We start from the raw sequence: 20,860 nt of genomic DNA, 5'->3' as shown, positions 1-20,860 counted from the left end.
TATATTGTGTCTTAGGCAGTGTAAAAGCACTTAACAAGAGGTCTGAGTCTAATTTAAAGTCTTAGAATTTTGGAAGTCTACATTAAGACTGTGTTCTGGGCCGGGCACAGTGGCTCATGCCTTAATCCCAACACTTTGGGAGGCCCGAGGTTGGTGGATTGCTTGAGGTCAGGAGTTCAAGACCAGCCTGGCCAACATGGTAAAACCCTGTTTCTACTAAAATACAAAAATTAGCTGGGCATGGTGGTGGGTGCCTGTAATCCAAGCTATTTGGGAGGCGGAGGCAGGAGAATTGCTTGAACCCAGGAGACGGAGGTTGCAGTGAGCTGAGATGGCACCGCTGCACTCTAGCCTGGGCAACAGAGCGAGACTCTGTCTCAAAAAAAAAGAAAATACTGTGTTCTGTATGGGTCAGCCCTGGTCATTAGAGACCAATTATCTGTCATTGTTCATTGGGACTGTGGCTCAGAGAACTGGGTGGAGGATTTCTCTTAGAAACATCAGCTAGGTATGTAAAACTCAGTTCCCAGGCTGTTCCAATCAGTAATGTTCATCTGTTTTTATTTATTTATTTATTTATTTATTTATTTATTTATTTGTGACAGAGTCTCGCTGTGTCACCCAGGCTGGAGTGCAGTGGCGCCATCTCGGCTCACTACAACCTCTGCCTCCCGGTTTCAAGCAATTCTCCTGCCTCAGCTTCCTTAGTAGGTGGGATTATAGGCACCGACCACCATGCCCAGCTAATTTTTGTATTTTTAGTGGAGATGGGGTTTCACCATGTTGGCCAGGCTGACCTCGAACTCCTGACCTTAGGTGATGTGCCCAACTCGGGCTCCCAAAGTGCTGGGATTACAGGCGTGAGCCACTGCGCTTGACCTGTTCATCTGTTTTCAGTCTACTATTACTTTCAGTTCCCTTAAGCGGGGAAGGGAAGTCTGCCACTTAATAGTGGTAGAATTTGAATATAGTTCTGCCTTAACATTTTCCCCACTCTATCATGGGTACGTCCAGCCTAAAGACTTGTTCTCAAAATTCAGCAAGATTTCTCCTTGTTAGGGAGGAATCTTCACTGATTTCAAGCAGGAGACCCATCAAAGTAAAACTCATTTATATTCAATACAGATCTTTCCTTCAGGTAGAAATCAAAGTTCCTTTAAGAAGGGCCTTAAACTCTTTGGGGATACTTGGGGCAGGAAGTGGAATCAACATACCCTTCCCAGGATGTTGGGAGAAAAAGCACCGTTCTTGGAGACTGGCCCTAGATAGGAGAGCAGGTCACTGGGCTTAATTTGGGGAATAGGAAGGGGGCTCTACAGGCTTAGGAAGAGTAGATAAAAGTTTTATGATGAGCACTTGGTCCTCCCTCTGTTGTGGAAAAAGCTTATTTAGTGATTTTTTTTGCCTGCTGGCAAATTGGCTATGTGGGTAGAAGTGTTAGATGGAATATGTTGCAGGCTAAGTGCATTTTATCTGTTCTATTCCAGTTATAAGTTCTGTGGAACTCCCACTGGATGCAGATGTACAGACCAGTAATCTACTGATAACCTTTTTAAAGTATAGCTCAATTGTCATGCAGGACACCAAAGGTAAGCCATAGCTATTTTGGGGGCTCAGGAAGTCGAAGGTGTGGCAGGCAGCTAGCATCAAAGAGCAACATTAATATTTTGAAGCTTTGACAAGATGAACTATTGGGGCCTTGTGTACATGGTCTTCATTGCTGGAAAATAGTGATGTCTCACTGCTAGATGGCAATTAGGTGGTGTTGGAAAAACCTGAAGCTGGAGGGGAGTACTCAAAAATAGAACAGGAAAAAAATTGGTCTCTTTGAAAACTAGCAAATCTTCTTAGCAGATCTTGGTAAGTAGATGCAGACTCTTATGTGTGGGAAGTGGAGGGATTAGCACGCTTCAGGGAATTCCCTTTTGAGGACAGGAACTGAAAGCATCAGCTCGTGGTGAGAATTAGAGGACTGTCGTACACAGTACAGTAGGAAGAGGTGAGATTCAGAGGGACTCTGTTCTTGAACACTTAAAATAGAAGTGTCAATACCCATCCTAGAAATGCAAGAGTGGAAGTGGGAGAGGATTGAGTGTTGGAGAAGTTTGAGGTTTTGTTGTGTGATTTCCTGTTTTTCCTCTGTTTATGATTTTGCTATGGCCTTTTACTTGGTGGTAGAGTAGTGGAGTAGTTGTCCTAGGATTGAGAAGGGGTTGGAAGGAGACACAGCAAATTCTATCCAGTATATATCTTAGTTTTGTTTTTTTTCCCCTACTTAGCATTTTTCTTTATACAGGATTTATGTGAGTGTTCACAGTTTTTATGTTTGTTTTTATTGTGGTAAAGTATATATAACAAAATTTACCATCTTAACCATATTTAAATGTACTATTTAGTTGCATTACCTACTTCCATATTTTTGTACAACCATCATCACTGGCTGGGTACGGTGGCTCATGCCTGTAATCCCAGCCCTTTGGGAGGCTGAGGCGGGAGGATCACTTGAGGCCAGGAGTTCAAGACCAGCCTGGCCAACATGGTGAAACCTTGTCTGTACTAAAAATACAAAAATTAGCCGGCCGTGGTGGCATGCGCCTGTAATCCCAGCTACTTGAGAGGCTGATACAGGAGAATTGCTTGAACCCGGGAGGTGGAGGTTGTAGAGAGTTGAGATCGCACCACTGTACCCCAGCTTGCATGACAGAGTGAGACTCCATCTCAAAAAAAAACAACAAAACTATCATCACCATCCATCTCTAGAACTTTTTCTTTTTCTTTTTTTTGAAGGCAGGGTCTCAGTCTGTCACCCAGGCTGGAGTGCAGTAGTGTGGTTTCAGCTCACTGCAGCCTTGACTTCCTGGGCTCAGGTGACTCTCCCACCTCAGGCTCCTGAGTAGCTGGGACTACAGGTGTGCACCATTATACCTGGATAATATTTTTTTTGTGTGTGTATTTTTTGTAGATATGGGGTTTCGCCATGTTGCCCAGGCTGGTCTTGAACTCCTGGGCTCAAGTGATCTGCCCGCCTTGGCCTCCCAAAGTACTGGGATTACAGGTGTGAGCCACTGCACCTGGCCTCAGAACTTTTTCATCTTACAAAATGGAAACTCTATACCCATTAAACACTAATACCCCATTCTCCTCTTGCCCCAAGGCCTGACAGCAACCATTCTGCTTTCTGCCTCTATAAATTTGACTGCTCTAGGAACCTGATTTATGTGGAATATATCCCAGTTTTAGGATTGCCGGGAAGTAAGCCTTTGATTTCATGGTGACACTGAGCTAGCATTTTTTCTTCCATTTTTTGTAATGAAAAAATTCTAGTATACAGAAGTTGAAAATAATTGTGAAGTGATTTACCTATGTACTCATTAACATTTTACCATACTTGGTTTGCACTTAAATTTCTTTCTGTGTGTTGTTGTTGTTATTTTGGCTGAATCATTTTATTTTATTTTATTTTTTATTTTTTTGAGACAGAGTCTTGCTCTGTTGCCTAGGCTAGAGTGCAATTGCAACCAAGGCTCACTGCAACCTCCGCCTCCTAGGTTCAAGCCATTCTCCTGCCTTAGCTTCTGGAGTAGCTGGGACTACAGGCATGTGGCACAACACCTGGCTAATTTTTGTATTTTTAGTAGAGACGGGGTTTCATTGTGTTGACCAGGCTGGTCTCAAACCCCTGACCTTGTGATCCGCCCACCTCAGCCTCCCAAAGTGCCGGGATTACAGGTATGAGCCACCACGCCCGGCCTGGCTGAATCATTTTAAATGAAGTTGCAGACATCATGACTCTGCTTTACACATAAATATTTTAACATGTATCACCTAAAGTTAAGGACATTTTCCTAGATATCCAGAATACCATTATTATATCTAAGAAAGTCAACAACAATTCTGTAATATCATGTAATATTTAGTCCCTATTTCAGTATACCCATTTGTCCCCAAAATGCTTGCTTTTTTGGGACACAAAGCTAGCATTTTAATGAACATTTTTATTAGCATTTCTTTTGGTACCTACAGATTGATCCAGTGGGCTTCTCCTATTTAAAAGGATTTTTTGGCTGGGTGCTGTGGCTCACACCTGTAATCCCAGCACTTTGGGAGGCCTAGGTGGGAGGATCACCTGAGGTCAGGATTTTGAGACCAGCCTGGCCAACATGGTGAAACCCTGTCTCTACTAAAAATACAAAAATCAGCCAAGCATGGTGGTGGGTGCCTGTAATCTCAGCTGCTTGGGAGGCTGAGGCATAAGAATCGCTTGAATGCGGGAGGCGGAGGTTGCAGTGAGCCAAAATCATGCCACTGCACTCTAGCCTGGGCAACAAGGGCAAAACTCTGTTTCAAAAAAAAAAAGGATTTTTTTTCCTAATTACAAAAATAATTGAAATATTCTTATTAAAAATTAAAACATTCTAGCAATAGTTAACTTAGAAAGTGAAAGTTCTTTGTAATTTAAACTCTCCAGAGTTAATCACTCTTAACAATTTGGCATAGATTCTTCCTTTTTAAGGCTTCTTTATAAGAATCTTTAAATCCTTTTTAGGAACTAACTGTCCAGTAGTTTACATTTGGGTTCTTAAATTATGGTCCGCAGATGAACTTCAGATTCCTAAATAACAAAAAAACCATTTCCACTTTAGAAGCAAAATTGCTGAAATACTATGGTTTTTGCCACTTTACTTTCTGTGAGGAGAGATTAATGCCTTGTAGGTGGTTTAAGTTTCCCTTAGGCATTAAGTATACTCTAGAAGTCTCTTATTTGCCAAGTGAGGTAGGTAGGTTTCTGGTTGGAGAGTTTTCAGAAGTCTAAGAATGGAGCTGAAAGGCAAGAACTGCATAGGAGGAGAAGACCAGGATTCGGAGACTTTTAGAGTGAGAAAGAAACATTGGTAGACAGAGACAGGAGAGCTAAAAGGTAAGTATGGGAAATGAAGAATTGCCAGAGCAGAAAGGAGCCTGGGTGGGCAGAGTCTAAGATATGTTACACTCAGACATATTGTATTAGCTCTTGGAGATTTCTGCCTTGCAAACTTAGACTTTTTTCTTCCTTTGTGTTTTGCAAGTGTTCTCTTTCAAGAGAGAGAGAGCTATATCAGGGATGAGATAGATTTAAGTAGTCCATGTCACTAACTCCTAACATAAAACAGTCCATTGGGAGCTGCAGAGATAGCTGAACCTCTGAGACTTGGCAAGAGAGATCTGGTAAGCAAGGATAACCAGACTTGTGTATCACTTTCTTGAAGCCATTGCTTCTTTATGGAAATGGTAACCTCTTCCTTTCTCTAGAAGTATTGCAGCAACCACAGAATAGAGACACTGCATGGATGTGACCTAGAAAATGAACTTTTAGCTTTGCCTGATATAACACAGTGAACTGAGGCCCTTGGAACTCATTTTTAGCTTTAGTGATTATATAAGCTTCTTTGTCTTGGTCACTTGCCATCCATAAAATGGAAGGCAAAATTAAAGGCTGATTAATTGCAGAATGAGTGGTCTTGGCCAACAGGCAACCTAAATATGGCAAAGGGCAAGGTTAGGAATGAAGAGTTAATATCAAAAATGACTCCTGTGTGGCTTTATTGGCCCAGCTTTCTTCCTGCCTCAGCCCCTGACCTGCTGCATGCCTTGGCTAACAGCATCTCATTATGTTTTTAGCAGCAATAGAAGCAACTTTTTCTTGGCTCTGCTTCCACCACCCCCATGAGGATATTATCTTTTTCCTTTTTCTTATATATTTATCCTTTAAACCCAAAAAGATACTTTTAATAGATATGTATAATAAGGTATAAAGTTTATAATAACTATAATAAATAGCATAACTTATAAAGTATAATAAAATAAACATATGTGAACCTACCACCCAACTTAAATAAAACAACATTAATGCTGTTGAAGCTACCTGTGTGTCCCCCCCCATCACTTCTCTCCTCTCCATTCTCCAGAATTTTTTTTTTTTTTTTTTTTGGGACGGAGTCTTGCTCTGTCGCCAGGCTGGAATGCAGTGGCACGATCTCAGCTCACTGCAACCTCTGCCTCCCGGGTTCAAGCGATTCCCCTGCCTCAGCCTCCTGAGTAGCTGGGATTACAGGCTTGCGCCACCATGCCCAGCTAATTTTTTGTATTTTAGTAGAGATGGGGTTTCACCATGTTGGCCAGGATGGTCTCGATCTCCTGACCTTGTGATCCACCCGCCTCGGCCTCCCAAAGTGCTGGGATTACAGGCATGAGCCACCACGCCTGGCCCAGAATTTTGTATTTATCATTCCTTTGGTTTTGTTTGTTTGTTTGAGGCAGAGTCTCACTCTGTCACCCAGGCTGGAGTGCAGTGGCATGATCTTCTTGGCTCACTGCAACCTCTGCCTTGTGGATTCAAGCGATTCTCTTGCCTCAGCCTCCTGAGTAGCTGGGATTACAGGCGCATGCCACCACGCCTGGCTGATTTTTGTATCTTTAGTAGAGATGGGGTTTCACCATGTTGGCCAAGCTTGTCTCCAACTCCTGACCTCAGGTGATCATCCCACCTCAGCCTCCCAAAGTGCTGGGATTACAGGTGTGAGCCACCGAGCCCAGCCCCTATTCCCTTGGGTTTTCCCCTGCTTTTAAAGACTTTATTACTTGGGATTTTTCTGACTTTGGTGGTGTCACCTTAAAGAAGCTTCTGCTCAACCTTTACAATAGATACTAGGCAAAAAATTGTAAAAACCATGTATATCTATGCATAGACTTAAAGTTGATTCACCAAAGTCTTAACAGTTATAACATTTGGGTGGTATGATTAAATTTGATTTTCATTGTTTTGTGTGTATATGCTTTTTTTGAGTTTAAAAGACTGTCTATAATGAAATAAGCCTTAGTTTTGTATTCATAAACACTTTAATTTTAAAATTAAAAAAAATTTTAAGTGGAGAGATAGCTGCAGGCTTTTCTGTGGGAGTTGCATATCAGTTTGTGGGAGGATAGTGCCATAGAAACTGTGGCTAAAGGTGGGTAGAAGAGTTGTGAATCTAGTTTTCTGGAGGCAAGGGCATTACTCTTTGGCTATATCGGGACTTTGATGAAGCTACAGGGAGTGTCAGATAGGGATTGTCACCATTACTCTTTTCGCATTGCCTATCTCTGAGGAGACGTGAGTATATTTGTGGATTGTAATCCCCATTATGCCATCTAATTGTCAGGTTTTAATTGATAGATCCCATTTTTGAGAAAGAAGCAGGTCAATGTCAGGGTAAATAGTAATAGCTAACTTCTACAGCACTCTAATCCATTAAGAGGTCTTCTCTCTAGATTGGACTTCATTCTGGGTCCTGTTGAAGCTAATTTGAAAATCATGAGCCATTTGTCTGTTTTGGCTATGCTGGCATGATCCTCTTCTTACTTCCTTTTCACTCCTTCACCCACAGAGTTTCTGGAAAGTAACATAAGCTTGATGGGTTCTCGTACTTGGCAGTAATGGATTAGCTCTTTTTTGTCCTTTTGTGTGTGGGCTTAGAGCCCTGCTATTGAGGTTGCCTTCTTCTTTTTTAATAACTAGAATGTGAGTTGTGAGAGACCAGGGACCTTTGTCTGTTTTATTCGGTGCTATGTCTCTAGTGCCTTGCACAGTGCCTGCCACATAGTAGTGCTAAGTAAATATTTGTTGAATGAGTAACTTTGACAGGAAGAAAAATGATCAAGAGTTCACAGCTTTCTAGGGCATAAGTATACAATTGCAAGGAGAAGCGTGGGCTGGACCCTAGTCTCCAGTTAATTTCTTTTTGATTTCATTGCCAGTTTGCTATGAGCAGTCATGAAATCTTTCTAGATTTTGTGGTAGGTGGTGCTTAGAGCTGGCAGATGAGAGGGTGGGTGGAAAAGGAAATGGACCCGACTATTCAAGTTCTATCAGCAAAGGGCTGCTGTGAGAGTACTGGCCACTATTTGAGCCATGACAGTAGGAACCATTATGAGTTAGATGGCTCTCAGGAAGGTGGTTAGCCATTTAACAGACTACCAGGATATTAAAAAAATAAATCTTCTGGGGGAATTCTTTTGCCTAGGAGGGAAGCAAGAATTACTATAGTAGTACCTTGATTTTCATTTATGGATTTTGTGGGAAGAGAAAGTGTGAATGTTTCCTTTTATGATATACGTCCTTGTTCTGTATTGAAACAGATGATGTAAGTCTGGATGATTTACAGAGAAGAGTTTCTTTTTTCTTTACAGATGAACACAGGCTTCACAGTGGCAAACTCTGTCTGATTATCCTTACATGTATTGCAGAGGTAGGTCTCACGAGCCTTCTGCTATTAGGCAGTCTTTTACAAAGTGCTATCTTTCCCTGCCTCCCCTCACCCCATTACTATCTCATGACATTTAGGGTCCTAAAGTTTAGGAGAGAAAATCTTCCCCCTTTGTATTATCTGTCTTCTCCCACTAGAGTGTAGTCTTCGATGAAGCCATGGATAGACAGGGTCTTGTCTGCTTCCACGCTGTTTAGCACTGTGTTTTTAAACTGTGGAGCAGTTTGTTTGTTTGTTTGTTTTGAGATGGAGTATCGCTCTGTTGCCCAGGCTGGAGTGCAGTGGCATGATCTTGGCTCACTGCAACCTCCGCCTCCCAGGTTCAAGCGATCCTCGTGCCTCGGCCCCCCTAGTAGCTGGGATTACAGGCAGCGCCACCTTGCCCGGCTAATTTTTGTAATTTTAGTAGAGACGGGGTTTTGCCATGTTGGCCAGGCTGGTCTCAAACTCCTGACCTCAGGTGATCCACCCACCTTGGCCTCCCAAAGTGCTGGGATTACAGGCATGAGCCACCATGCCCGGCAGTGGAGCAGTTTAAAAAATAAAAAAGGAGCTCAGGTTTCCTGTGATGGGGTGAAGGGGTGGATAGTAAAGCCAGAGAGGGGAATTGGAAACTCAGTAATTGCAGTTTGCCGAGGAACAAGAGCTGAGGGGAAAAAAGAAGGGATGCTTTGGCTTTTTAAGAAGCCACTTTTGGTTGGACTAATTAGGTTCAAACTCACCATGTATCTTGGTGACACACAGGCATGGCAGAACTTGAGTGAGTTTAGAGCTAAATTTATAGCTTCAATCTCCCCCTTTACTATTCCCCACTCTGCTCTTTTCTCTCTTAAGAAAAATGGTGAAGGTAGTCCACATGAAGTAGAGATCTCTCTCAGTCTCTCTCTCTTCATGTTCTCTGTGGAAAGATGACCTCCTTTTCACAAGATTAGGGGTGGCTGGTTATGGAAGAGCTGCTTATTAGCAGTGTGCCTGGTATAATTGCTTTTCAAAAATCTTTCTAAGAAAATCTTTAAAGGAGTTGTTTTTCACAAATTGTAACAGTTCCTTGTAATTGGAGTCTGTAGGCTTGTCAGATCTTCAGAAAAGGTATTGGGAAAGGGCCAAGGGATGTTTATTACTAATCCATGGTAAGAGGTTTTTGATTTTCCGTCAGTCTTCAGGAAAGCCCGGAATAGACAGGGTCTTGCCTGCTTCCACGCTGCCTGTGTAGCAGTTTGCTTCTGTTGGGCTGAACCCATTCCTAGCAGAGCACAGATTTTTCTTCTTGCTCCTAAACCCTCATGTGGAGCCTGCACATGAATCCTGCAGCCCCTGTGAAAACCTTAAGCTATCACAAACAGAGCCAGCTCCTTGGGCAGATGGGACGGAAGAGGGAATAGGAAAACAGATTACTCTCATTCCTCTCAGCATCTGCCTTAAGTCCCTGCGTCTTAATTTTTATTGTTTTTGCTTGGAAATTTTTGACCAGTTAGAGATACACTGGGAAATTACACTAAAGAAAAATCTCATGGCTTAAGTAGGGTTTGACATAAGGCTCTAGGCTCATCCTATTAGCTGTCCAGCTGATCCTTGAAAGTAGTTCTCAAAGTCCAAGGATTTGTACGAAGTGCGATAGATTACAAACAGTTTCTTAAATATAGCTCTTGCTTCTTACTTTTTCTCTATATTTTTATTAGGATCAATATGCCAATGCATTTTTGCATGATGACAACATGAATTTTCGAGTAAACTTACATAGAATGGTAGGTGTTTCTTTTGCTTCTTGTTTTTTCTTAGAGGAATTTTTTTGTATGTCGGCAGGGTTGGGATGAAATTGATCTTACTAGAAAAAATGTGGGTGGAAAGTTGTGCCAAAGGGCTTTGCATGACGGCTGTTCAACAGACCCATGCTTCTTCTTGGGATTTTTGTGTGTCATGGAGCTGTTTCTTAATCGAGAGTTTTGGAAGATTCACAAGCGTGGCAATGATACTGGATTTCTTTTTTTTTTTTTCTTTTTTTGAGGGAGAGTCTCTCTCTCTCTCTCTCTCTCCCAGGCTGGAGTGCAATGGTGTGATCTCTGCTCACTGCAACCTCTGCCTCTTGGGCTCAAGCAGTTCTTCTGCCTCAGCCTCCTGAGTAGCTGGGATTACAGGTGGCTGCCACCACGCTCGGCTAATTTTTGTATTTTCGTTACAGACGGGGTTTCGCCACGTTGGCCAGGCTGGTCTCCAGCTCCTAACCTCAGATGATCCGCCCACCTTGGCCTGCCAAAGTGCTGAGATTACAGGTGTGAGCCACCGCGCCTGGCCTGATACTGGATTTCAATAATATAGGTTTCAGCAAGGAAATGGTTCTAAGTCTTTTGTTTTCAAAATGTAGTATAATTTTTGATTGGCTAAGACTAGCTGCTGCTCAGATTTGTTCATCTGAGAAGTGGGCAAATAGAATATGGAGGATCAGGGAATTTCTTAAAGCTTGGAGGTATGTTAAAAAATATCACATTGAGGGCCGGGCTTGGTGGCTCATACCTGTAATCCCAACACTTTGGGAGGCCAAGGCGGGATCACAAGGTCAGGAGATTGAGACCACCCTGGCTAACAGGATGAAACCCTGTTTCTACTAAAAGTACAAAAAATTAGCCGGGTGTGGTGGCAGGCACCTGTAGTCCCAGCTACTCAAGAGGCTGAGTCAGGAGAATGGCGCGAATCCAGGAGACAGAGCTTGCAGTGAGCCGAGATCATGCCACTTCACTCCAGCCTGGGCAACAGAGCGAGACTCCGTCTCAAAAAAAAAAAAATTACATTGAGGTTTAGATGTAAAACTTTCTTTATTTTTTTGCAACTACTACTGTTGCTGCTTCTATAGGTGGCACCATCACTTCCTCTTTTTTTATTATTATTATTTATCGTCAAAGAAAAATACCAGTGTACCTCTTTTGTCATTAGTAATGCCACTTATATAACTAAAAGCAAAGTAAAACCAACAGTTTTCCCATTGTAGTATTCTTTAGTGCCCTTTGAGGTTGTGAATTGTAATTTTGTAACAGGCGTGCATTGATAACTGAAGCATTCACAAGTCCTCCCTTCCCCGCCTCATCCCATGCTACCCCATTCCTCTCCCACCATGTGAAAAAGAGAAAGAAAAGGAAATAACCCTGTAATAGTGATTTTATTTGCACAAGGAACATGATGATGGGCCATTGGATGTCAGTGCCAGTGTCTACTAATTACCTTTCTTCATTTTTTGTGTGTGAAGCCTATGAGACACAGGAAGAAGGCAGCAGACAAGAATCTTCCCTGCCGTCCTTTAGTATGTGCAGTACTGGGTGAGTGAGTATCATCAACATTGACATTGTTCTGTGACAGCGATAGGCTTTCATGAAGAAGATGAAGAGTAGAACCTGTTTGATGTGCTTCTTCCGCAAATAAATTATTAGTTGTGTTTTTTCCCTGGCCTAAGAAACCATGTTTATTGTTGTGTTTGGTAAAGCAACCCCAGTTATAGAGTGGTCAATAAAAGGGTCCTGTCGTTCAAAGAAAAAAGTCATTCCAGTGAGACAAATGGCTATGTCTAAACTTGATACATGATTTACAAGATACATGATCAAGATTTCAGGCTGGGCGCAGTGGCTCACACCTGTAATCCCAGCACTTTGGGAGGCTGAGGTGGGCAGATCACTTGAGGTCAGGAGTTTGAGACCAGCTTGGCCAACATGGTGAAAACCTGTCTGTACTGAAAATACAAAAATTAGCTGGTTGTGTTGGCGTGCGCCTGTAATCCCAGCTACTCAGGAGGCCGAGGCAGGAGAATCGCTTGAACCCAGGAGGCAGAGGTTGCAGTGAGCCAAGATCATGGCATTGCACTCCAGCCGGGGCGAGACTGCATCTCAAAAAAAAAAAGATTTCAAATTCTTCCCATCCTTTCTTGGTTCGAATTGATGTGCTGGCTGGCCAGGAGGCTTGAAGTTCATGGTTCACATATACAAAACTTCCCCTGAGTAAATTAAACTGAGATGAGGCTGACTGAGTTGACAGGTAGGGGGCTGTATCTTGGTTAATTTTGTCTGTCCAGAATTCTGCATTTTCCTCAGGGAATTAGCTGAATTCTTAATCTCATTTCACTTGGATATTCAGCCCCAGTTTCTAAATCTACTTAATTTTAGAAACAGTAATTAAGGCTGTATAATAAGCCTCTATTGACCCAAAGCCCCACAGCCCATTTCAGTCAATATCTGTCTAACTGAGCATGATAGTAAGATGAGATTGACTGACATAGCTTTAGAGCTGAGTCTCTGGTTACACAAATGTGATCCATAATTTCTTCTCAGAGCTTGCCTCATTGTCTAGTCTCAGAATATGATTTCCCTTTGGCGGTCTGCATTAATGCCATGGGATGAAATATCTATACAATGAAATTTTCCATTTATCTGAATTTATTGGCAGGTCAGGGTATCCTTCTGGCGGTCAGCAAGTGAAATAATTTCTTATTACTTTACAAGTGGCAGGTGGTGAACAGTGTTACACAAAATGCGTTATATAAAATAAGTGTATATGAATAAAGATGTGGTTAGTGGATGCCGTTCAGTGTGAGTGCAAGGTGTACTCAGAAGCTTTTTTTCCAACTCAAAGACAAGAAATGAATTCCATTGTAATTGATCCAGTTTTTCTCTATTCCCCTTTCAGACCTGATGGTAGAGTTTATTGTAACACACATGATGAAGGAGTTTCCTATGGATCTCTATATGTAAGTACAAATATGTACACATTTAATGTGTACAAATCTATTTTAAAGAACTGAATGTTAGAAAATTCATGGTCTGTGTAGGCCGGGCGCCATGGCTCACACCTGTAATACCAGCACCTTGGGAGGCTGAGGCGGGCAGATCAGAAGGTCAGGAGATCGAGACCACGGTGAAACCCCGTCTCTACTAAAAATACAAAAAATTATCTGGGCGCAGTGGTGGGCGCCTGTAGTCTCAGCTACTTGGGAGGCTGAGGCAGGAGTATGGCGTGAACCCAGGAGGCGGAGCTTGCAGTCAGCTGAGATTGTGCCACTGCACTCCAGCCTGGGTGACAGAGCGAGACTCTGTCTGAAAAAAAAAAAAAAAAAAGAAAGTTCATGGTCTGTGTATACTTTAAGAAAAACACATTTGCATGTGGAGAAGCGTTAGGGAACATTTTCTGGCCTGGATCTGTACATCTTTTCAGAAGAGGTAATAAGCACAAACCGCAGTGTGGATTCTGCACATATCTGCATGATCACTTCTAGGCACACTGCATGAAGAGGGAGCCGACACATGAATATAGTGATCGCAGGGGTCTGTTGTAATCAAAGATATGCAATACCAGCAGACCACTTAGTTGTCTCTGAGCTTTCGCATTAGGTAGGACGAATTTAGAGAGAGAGAGCGCTTCTGATCCATTCTTAGCCTACATTGTCCTGACAGCCTAGCTGGAGCCCTATTATCTGGGCAGATTATGTCTCCAGTGGCCTCGCCGGGAGAGTCCTGCCTCCTGAGGAGAACTGTTTGACCATCACAGTTTTTTGTTTTTGTTTTTGTTTTGAGACGGAGTCTCACTCTGTTGCCTAGGCTGGAGTGCAGTGGCATGATCTCGGCTCACTGCAACCTCTGCTTCCCAGGTTCAAGTGATTCTTCTGCCTCAGCCTCCCAAGTAGCTGGGATTACAGGTGCACACCACCATGCCCTGCTAATTTTTGTATTTTTACTAGAGATGGGGTTTCACCATCTTGGCCAGGCTGGTCTCTAACTCCTGACTTCAGGTGATCCGCCCACTTCAGCCTCCCAGTGTGCTGGGACTGCAGGCATGAGCCACCACACCTGGCCGACCATCACAATTCTTTATAATGAGCACAACTGGAGGCAACTCAGAATCATCATATTTTCTTTTTACTTTTGACAGGGTCTCACTGTGTTGCCCAGGCTGGTCTTCAACTCCTAGGCTCAAGCAGTCCTCCCACCTCAGCCTCCCAAAGTAGCTGGGACTACAGGTGTGTGCCATTACACCTAGCCATCATCATATTTTAATAAAGTTTAAACCTTAAGAGTTTTGTTTCTCCTTTGCCACTCCTCCTACATTCTTCTTTAACACCCAAGAACAGCTGTGCCACATTAATGTGATCTCAAATATGTATATTATCTTTAGTCCTTATAAAACATCTGAATTGAGTGGGACATCAGAATTGCTCCCTCCATTTTTTGGGCAAGAGGGTAATTTGGTGAACAGCAAATTGAGTAAACCCCATTGCAGTGCCAGGCCTGGGATCTAGGGAGGTATAAAGGATTTCAGTCTAAATAGAGTAGACCTCTAGCTTGCTTTTTTTTTTTTTTTTTTGAGACAGAGTCTTATTCTGTTGGCTAGGCTGGAGTGCAGTGGCATGATCTCAGCCCACTGCAACCTCTGCCTCCTGGATTCAAGTGATTCACCTGCCTCAGCTTCCTGAGTAGCTGGGACTACAGTCGCGCACCACCATGTTGGCTAATTTTTGTATTTTTTAGTAGAGACAGGGTTTCACCACATTGGCCAGGCTGGTCTAGAACTCCTGACCTTAGGTGATCTGCCTGCCTTGGCTTCCCAAAGTGCTGGGATTACAGGCGTGAGCCACTGTGCCCAACCTTCCGGCTTCTTAGATTGCTTATAAACTATATAGTCTTGCTTTCGTAGGTCTGAAATAATGATATAAATTTTACTTTTAGGTAAGTAGGTTGCAATTTGCATTTTTCCATACCTTTTGGGTGTTTAGAAGTAAGTCTGATCCTTTATTTCAATTCAAAGACCATGAACAGTTGCTTTTTATAACACTTAACAGATGAGTGTTCAGCTTATTTTAGCTGGGGTCCCTGAACTTCATTATCTTAGGGTTCAGATTTGTTTTTGCTATAGACTTTATTTCTGGCTTATTTTATATCCTAGTTTTAGGATATGCTATTTACTTTGTAACACGTATTACTGTAGTTTCAATTTTTTCATTTTAAAAGAAAGGAAACTGAGGCTCAGGAGATTAATTACTTTGCCCAGGGTTATTCTGTTAGTAAGCATCATTGCCTAGATTTTAACCCAAATTTTCTTACTATAAATTCTGAACTGTTACATTCCCAGGTGTATTAGTTATCTACTGCTGTGTAACAAACTACCCTAGACGTAGTGGTTTAAAACAAACATTTATCACCTCACAGTTTCTGTGGTTCAGGAATCCAGGAGAAACTTAACTGGATAGTTTTGGCATAGGGCCTCTCAAAAGGATGCTTTTTAAGGAATAAAGGTAATATGCATACTTGAGGATCACATCAACGTGGCACAGCTGTTCTTAAAGAGTGTTAAAGAGAAGAATGCAGAAGTGGCAAAGAATTAAAAAAAAACTTAAGGCTTAAACTTTATTAAAATAAGATGATGACCAGGTTAGTTGGGGCAGCAAGTATCTGAGATTCTACTGGGGCTCAAAAATCTGCTTTCAGCCTCACCTAATGGTTGTTGGTAAGCCTCAGTTCTTCACCACGTGGGTCTCTCCGTAGGGTTGGTAGGCATGGCAGCTGTCTTTCCCCAAAGCAGTTAATCTAAGAGAGAAAGAGAAGGGGAGCGAGAGCCTAGGATGGAAGCCATAGTATCATTTATAACCTAATCTCAAGTAACATATCATTTCTAATGGTCACACAGACCAACCCTGATGCAATGTGGAAAGGGACTATATGAGTGTGTGAATACCAGATTGGGGTCCATCTTGCAGGCTGGTACCACAGTTGCACAGCTAGTAAGCTGCATAACTAAGGTTAAAATTCATGTCTGACCCCGGAGGCTGTTCTCTTAATCATGTCTGTGATAAGTGATGGAGGAAAGATTTGTATAGAGTGACTATGCTGACTGGAGCATTAGAGAAGATATCGGAAGGTTGCATTTGACCTGAGTCATGAAGAAACACTAGGGATTTTCTGTGTGGAGGAGTCAGGGAAGGACATACCACGTAGGGGACCAGCATGTTTAGGTGCTTGGAGGCTAGAAAATGTGGTATGTTTGGAGAATAGAGCATAATTCCAGGTGGTTAGAGTGTAGAGTGCATGGAGGGAGGATAAGAGAGTAGAAAAAAAGCTTGCCCAAGATTAAGTGGATGATGAGGAACAGTTGAAGGTGGGGCTGATATGATAAGATTGTATGTTCATTACTGTAAAGTTACAGGTATATTATCTGTTCGCCCAAACCCCCACATTTCTAGCCAATGAACCTGGTCTACCCAAATGTTCTAACTCCCTCCTCGCCCTTGTTCATAACTTCACCCTCAAAAGAGTTTTTATCTTGCCTTGCTTTCTTAGGCGCTTTTTCCACCTGTTCCTTAATTTACTGCCCTGGGGTTAGGGAAGATGGAGAAGATAACGAGGCATCAAGTTGACAGAGGCTGGGCAGAAGGTCCCACCCTCAGGCTGAATTCACTTTCTTCATTACTACCCCTGGGCATGTTTCCAGATCTTCCTTCCCCCGCTTCTAGCTCCCTTTCCAGTTTTTAGAATTTGAAGCATCAAGTCCTTATCAGGTGAACTTCCTGCTTCCAGCTGGGCAGCAGGCCAGGCTGCTGCTCTCACTTCTCATTATGTACCCCTTTTCGGCAGTATACAGCAGAATGAGAAATTGAAAGCAAAATGAATTTCTGCCATTTCAGATAAGTTTATAATCTTCCTAGTGAAATATGAAGAAATATGGAGTTTGGAAAGACTTAATACTCAAAGCCAGAATCTGGGTCAGAAATGAAACAATTTCACATCTGTGTGTGAATGCTGTAGGTAATGATGGGGGAAGGTGCTTATACTGAAGAAAAAAAAAAAGAAAGGTCTTGCCTGGAGCAGTTAAGAGGTAGCGAAACCGAACCAATTACTTTCACCTCCTAGCTGTACTCCTTGATTCTTGCTGCCACTCTCACTGCCACCACAGGATTGGGGAGTGAGGGGATATAGTTTCTGGGAGAGTAAATTTTTCTTTAAGTTACTCTTACATGGAAAACTTGGACTCTTCTTAAGTCACATATTTCCAAACCTGTAGGTAGGCATCAGAAGAAAGGTACAGACTTCAGTGGGTCCTACAGGAAGATTTCAGGAGAAAGTGGAACTCATTTTGTGTTGATATAGGAAATTGCTACAAGCATGAAAGAAGCCCCACAAGAAGCACTAAATTTAGTCATTCTGCCAGTACATACATATGTGTGTGTGTGTTTGTGTGTGTGTGTATTTTATTTCATTTATTTTTATTTTTTTTTGAGACAGAGTCTCTGTGTTGCCCAGGCTGGAGTGCAGTGGCATGATCTTGGCTCACTGCAACCTCCGCCTCCCAGGTTCAAATGATTCTCATGTCTCAGCTTCCTGAGTAGCTGGGATTACAGGTGCCCACCACCACACCCGGCTAATTTTTTGTATTTTTAGTAGAGACAGGGTTTCACCATGTTGGCCAGGATGGTCTTGAACTCCTGACCTCCGGTGACCCATCCACCTCGGCCTCCCAAAGTGCTGGGATTACAGGAGTGAGCCACCGCGCCTGGCCTATGTGTGTAATTTTTTTTTAGAGGCAGGATCTTGCTTTGTCGTCCAGGATGTAATGCAGTGGCACGATTATGGCTCACTCTAACTTGGAACTCCTGGGTGCAAGCAATCCTCCCACCTCAGTCTCATGAATAACTAGAACTACAGGCTTGCACCACCATGCCTGGCTATTTTTATATTTTTTGTAGAGTTGGGAGTCTTGCTATGTTGCCTAGGCTGTCTTGAACTCCTGGCCACAAGTGATCCCCCTGCCTCAGCCTCCCAAAATGTTGGGATTTACAGGCATGAACCACTATGCCTGGCCTCCAGTATATATGCACACACATATACACATGTATGTATGTATATATACGTATTATATATACATGTATACATATATGTGTATATATAAACCCATGCGATCTGTATATATATGTATATACATGTATATATACGTGTGTATATACATATGTGTATATACGTATATACACGTATATATAAATGTACATATGTATATACACGTATACACATGTATATATACATGTGTATATATATAGTGTATATACATATATGTATATATACACGTATACATATATGTATATACACGTATATATACACGTATACATATATGTATATACACGTATATATACACGTATACATATATGTATATACATGTATATATACATGTATTCATATGTGTGTACACACATATATATACATATATTTATATATGTACACATGTGTGTGTATATGTACACGTGTGTGTGTGTGTGTGTGTGTGTGTGTATATATATATATATATATATTTTTTTTTTTAGATGGAGTCTCTCTCTGTTGCCCAGGATAGAGTGCAGTGGTGCTATTACAGCTCACTGCAACCTCCGCCTCCCAGGTTCAAGCAATTCTCTGCCTCAGCCTCCCAAGTAGCTGGGATTATAGGCAAGCACCACCACGCCCGGCTAATTTTTGTATTTTTGGTAGAGACGGGGTTTCACCATCTTGGCCAGACTGGTCTTGAATTCCTGACCTCGTGATCGACCTGCCTCGTCCTCCCAAAGTGCTGGGATTACAGGCGTGAGCCACTGTGCCTGGCCTCCAGTATATATATATATTTTTAAGGCCATAGCAGTGGTTAAAATTTTCATTCTGCTTGATAAATAGTATAAATTATTGAAACCACAAAGCTAATGATGTCACCTGTTGGTGACTGTGGAGACAGGAACAGAGCCTAGGAGCAGTGCTGGAGTGGATGTGGATAGATGGCCGCAGGGGTTGGGGATGTAGGTCGCATCTCATTGCTGCTCTGGAGTGGCTCAGTGTTGGTGGGATGGCGTTATCAAAGGGGGCCAAATATAGGCCGTCCAGACCCAGGCCATACGAGAGGTGCTGGCATTCAGGAATGTACTGTGTGTGCATAGGTAGTCATGTATGGGCAGCATCTAGTCACATTTGCTGGCTGCAACAAAGCCGTTAGCACCAGGGACCTCATGACTCTCAAGTTCATGGGAAAATTGACAGATGAGTTTGTAGATTGCTAAGGCAAATCATGCTCAAACAAGGGCATCATTAAGTGACAACTGTATCAAACAGGATCACATCACAACTTCTAAAAATCAGCAAATTATTTGGAAACAATTAGGATGATTTATATTGCAACTTATGTCACTTGGTAAGCAATTTTGGTACAGGCTTATGAGTGTAAAAAAACATAGTGTTTTTTCTGTTTTCTCACTCAACAACAACAATCAACACAGAAGACTTCTATGACCAAATGTGGGGAGGGTTTACTCCCTACACACCAAGCAAGCAATCAGTTCTGTAGCAGATAGCAGCTGGGTGTACTGTATTTCAATTCTGACACTATCTACCTGGAGGTAGTTTCAGATCCCATGGGTTTAGGGCTCAGTGCCTAAGACTACCCCTGGCTTTCAAAGCCAATCAGAAGCCCAAGGTTATTTTGCCTGTGTTTCTGATGGACCGGCCATAAATTGGGGTTCCTACAACCTCCTCCTTAGGTTTGATTAATTTGCTAGAGTGGCTCACAGAATTCAGGGAAACACATTTACCAGTTTATTACAAAGGATATTTTAAAGAAACATATAAACAGTCAGATGAAGAGATACATAGGGTGAGGTCTGAAAGGGTCTGGAGCCCAGAAGCTTCTGACCCCGTGGAGTTGGGGTGTGCCAACCTCCCGGCACGTAGATGAATTCTTGTTCGCCTTCCTGTAGGCCTCCATGTGTTTAGCTATCCAGAAGCTCTCCAAACCCTGTCCTTTTGGTTTCTTATGGAGATTTCATTATGTAGGCATGTTTGATTAAACCATTGGCTGGCCATGATTCATGCCTGTAATCCTAGCACTTTGGGAGGCTGAGGTAGATGGATCACTTGAGCCCAGCCTGAGCAACTTGGTGAGACCTTGTGTCTACAAAAATTAGTTAGGTGTGGTAGTGTGTGCTTGTAGTCCCAGCTACTTGGGAGGCTGAGGAGGGAGGATGGTTTGAGCCGTGGAGGTCAAGGCTGCGGTGAGCCGTGATTGCACCACTGCATTCCAGCCTAGGTGACAGAGTGAGACCTTGTCTCAAAAAATAAATAAAATAAAATAAAAACCACTGGCCATTGGTAATCAACTTAACCTTCAGCCCCTCTTCTCTTCCTGGAAGTCAGGGGCTAGGGCTGAAAGCCCAACTAGCTAATCATGCCTTGGTCTCCCTGGTGACCAGCCCTCATTCTGAAGCTACCTAGGGGAGGCCAGCCGTCAGTCACCTCAACATACAAAAAGACATCACTTTGGAGATTCTAAGGATTTTAGGAGTTGTATGTCAGGAAACAGGGTTGAAGACCAAATATATATTTTAGAACAGTGGTCCCCAACATTTTTGGCACCAGGAACCAGTTTCATGGAAGACAATTTTTTCACAGACCTGGGGGCAGTGATGGTTTCGAGATGATCCAAGTGCATAACATTTATTGTGTATTTTATTTGTTATTATTACATCGTAATATATAATGAAATAATTCTGTAACTCACCATAATGTAGAATCAGTGGGAGCCTTAAGCTTGTTTTCCTGCAACTA

At 42.5% G+C, this 20,860-nt stretch overlaps 1 protein-coding gene across 9 annotated transcripts in view; it reads left to right on the top strand.

The window, feature by feature from the left end:
• ARMH3 (armadillo like helical domain containing 3) overlaps positions 1 to 20,860 on the top strand; it is a 211,171-nt gene that overhangs the window by 53,038 nt on the left and 137,273 nt on the right. For 5 of the 9 annotated variants that reach the window (XR_008668997.2, XM_019035495.3, XM_004049989.5 and 2 more), the window contains 5 exons: positions 1,488 to 1,589; positions 8,206 to 8,264; positions 9,962 to 10,027; positions 11,521 to 11,590; positions 12,948 to 13,008. Coding sequence is in view for 8 of the 9 variants with exons in the window: in XM_019035495.3 (XP_018891040.2) it covers positions 1,488 to 1,589; positions 8,206 to 8,264; positions 9,962 to 10,027; positions 11,521 to 11,590; positions 12,948 to 13,008 (358 nt within the window). In the remaining variant the exon portion in view is untranslated. The remainder of the gene's footprint in view (positions 1 to 1,487; positions 1,590 to 8,205; positions 8,265 to 9,961; positions 10,028 to 11,520; positions 11,591 to 12,947; positions 13,009 to 20,860) is intronic. The other 4 variants (XM_063710437.1, XM_019035494.3, XM_055352788.2 and 1 more) reach the window with 3 other exon arrangements.

This window comes from Gorilla gorilla, chromosome 8 (genome assembly GCF_029281585.2).
Source record: "Gorilla gorilla gorilla isolate KB3781 chromosome 8, NHGRI_mGorGor1-v2.1_pri, whole genome shotgun sequence".
Lineage (NCBI taxonomy): Eukaryota > Metazoa > Chordata > Mammalia > Primates > Hominidae > Gorilla > Gorilla gorilla.
This window is presented reverse-complemented; position numbering and strand designations above follow the sequence as displayed.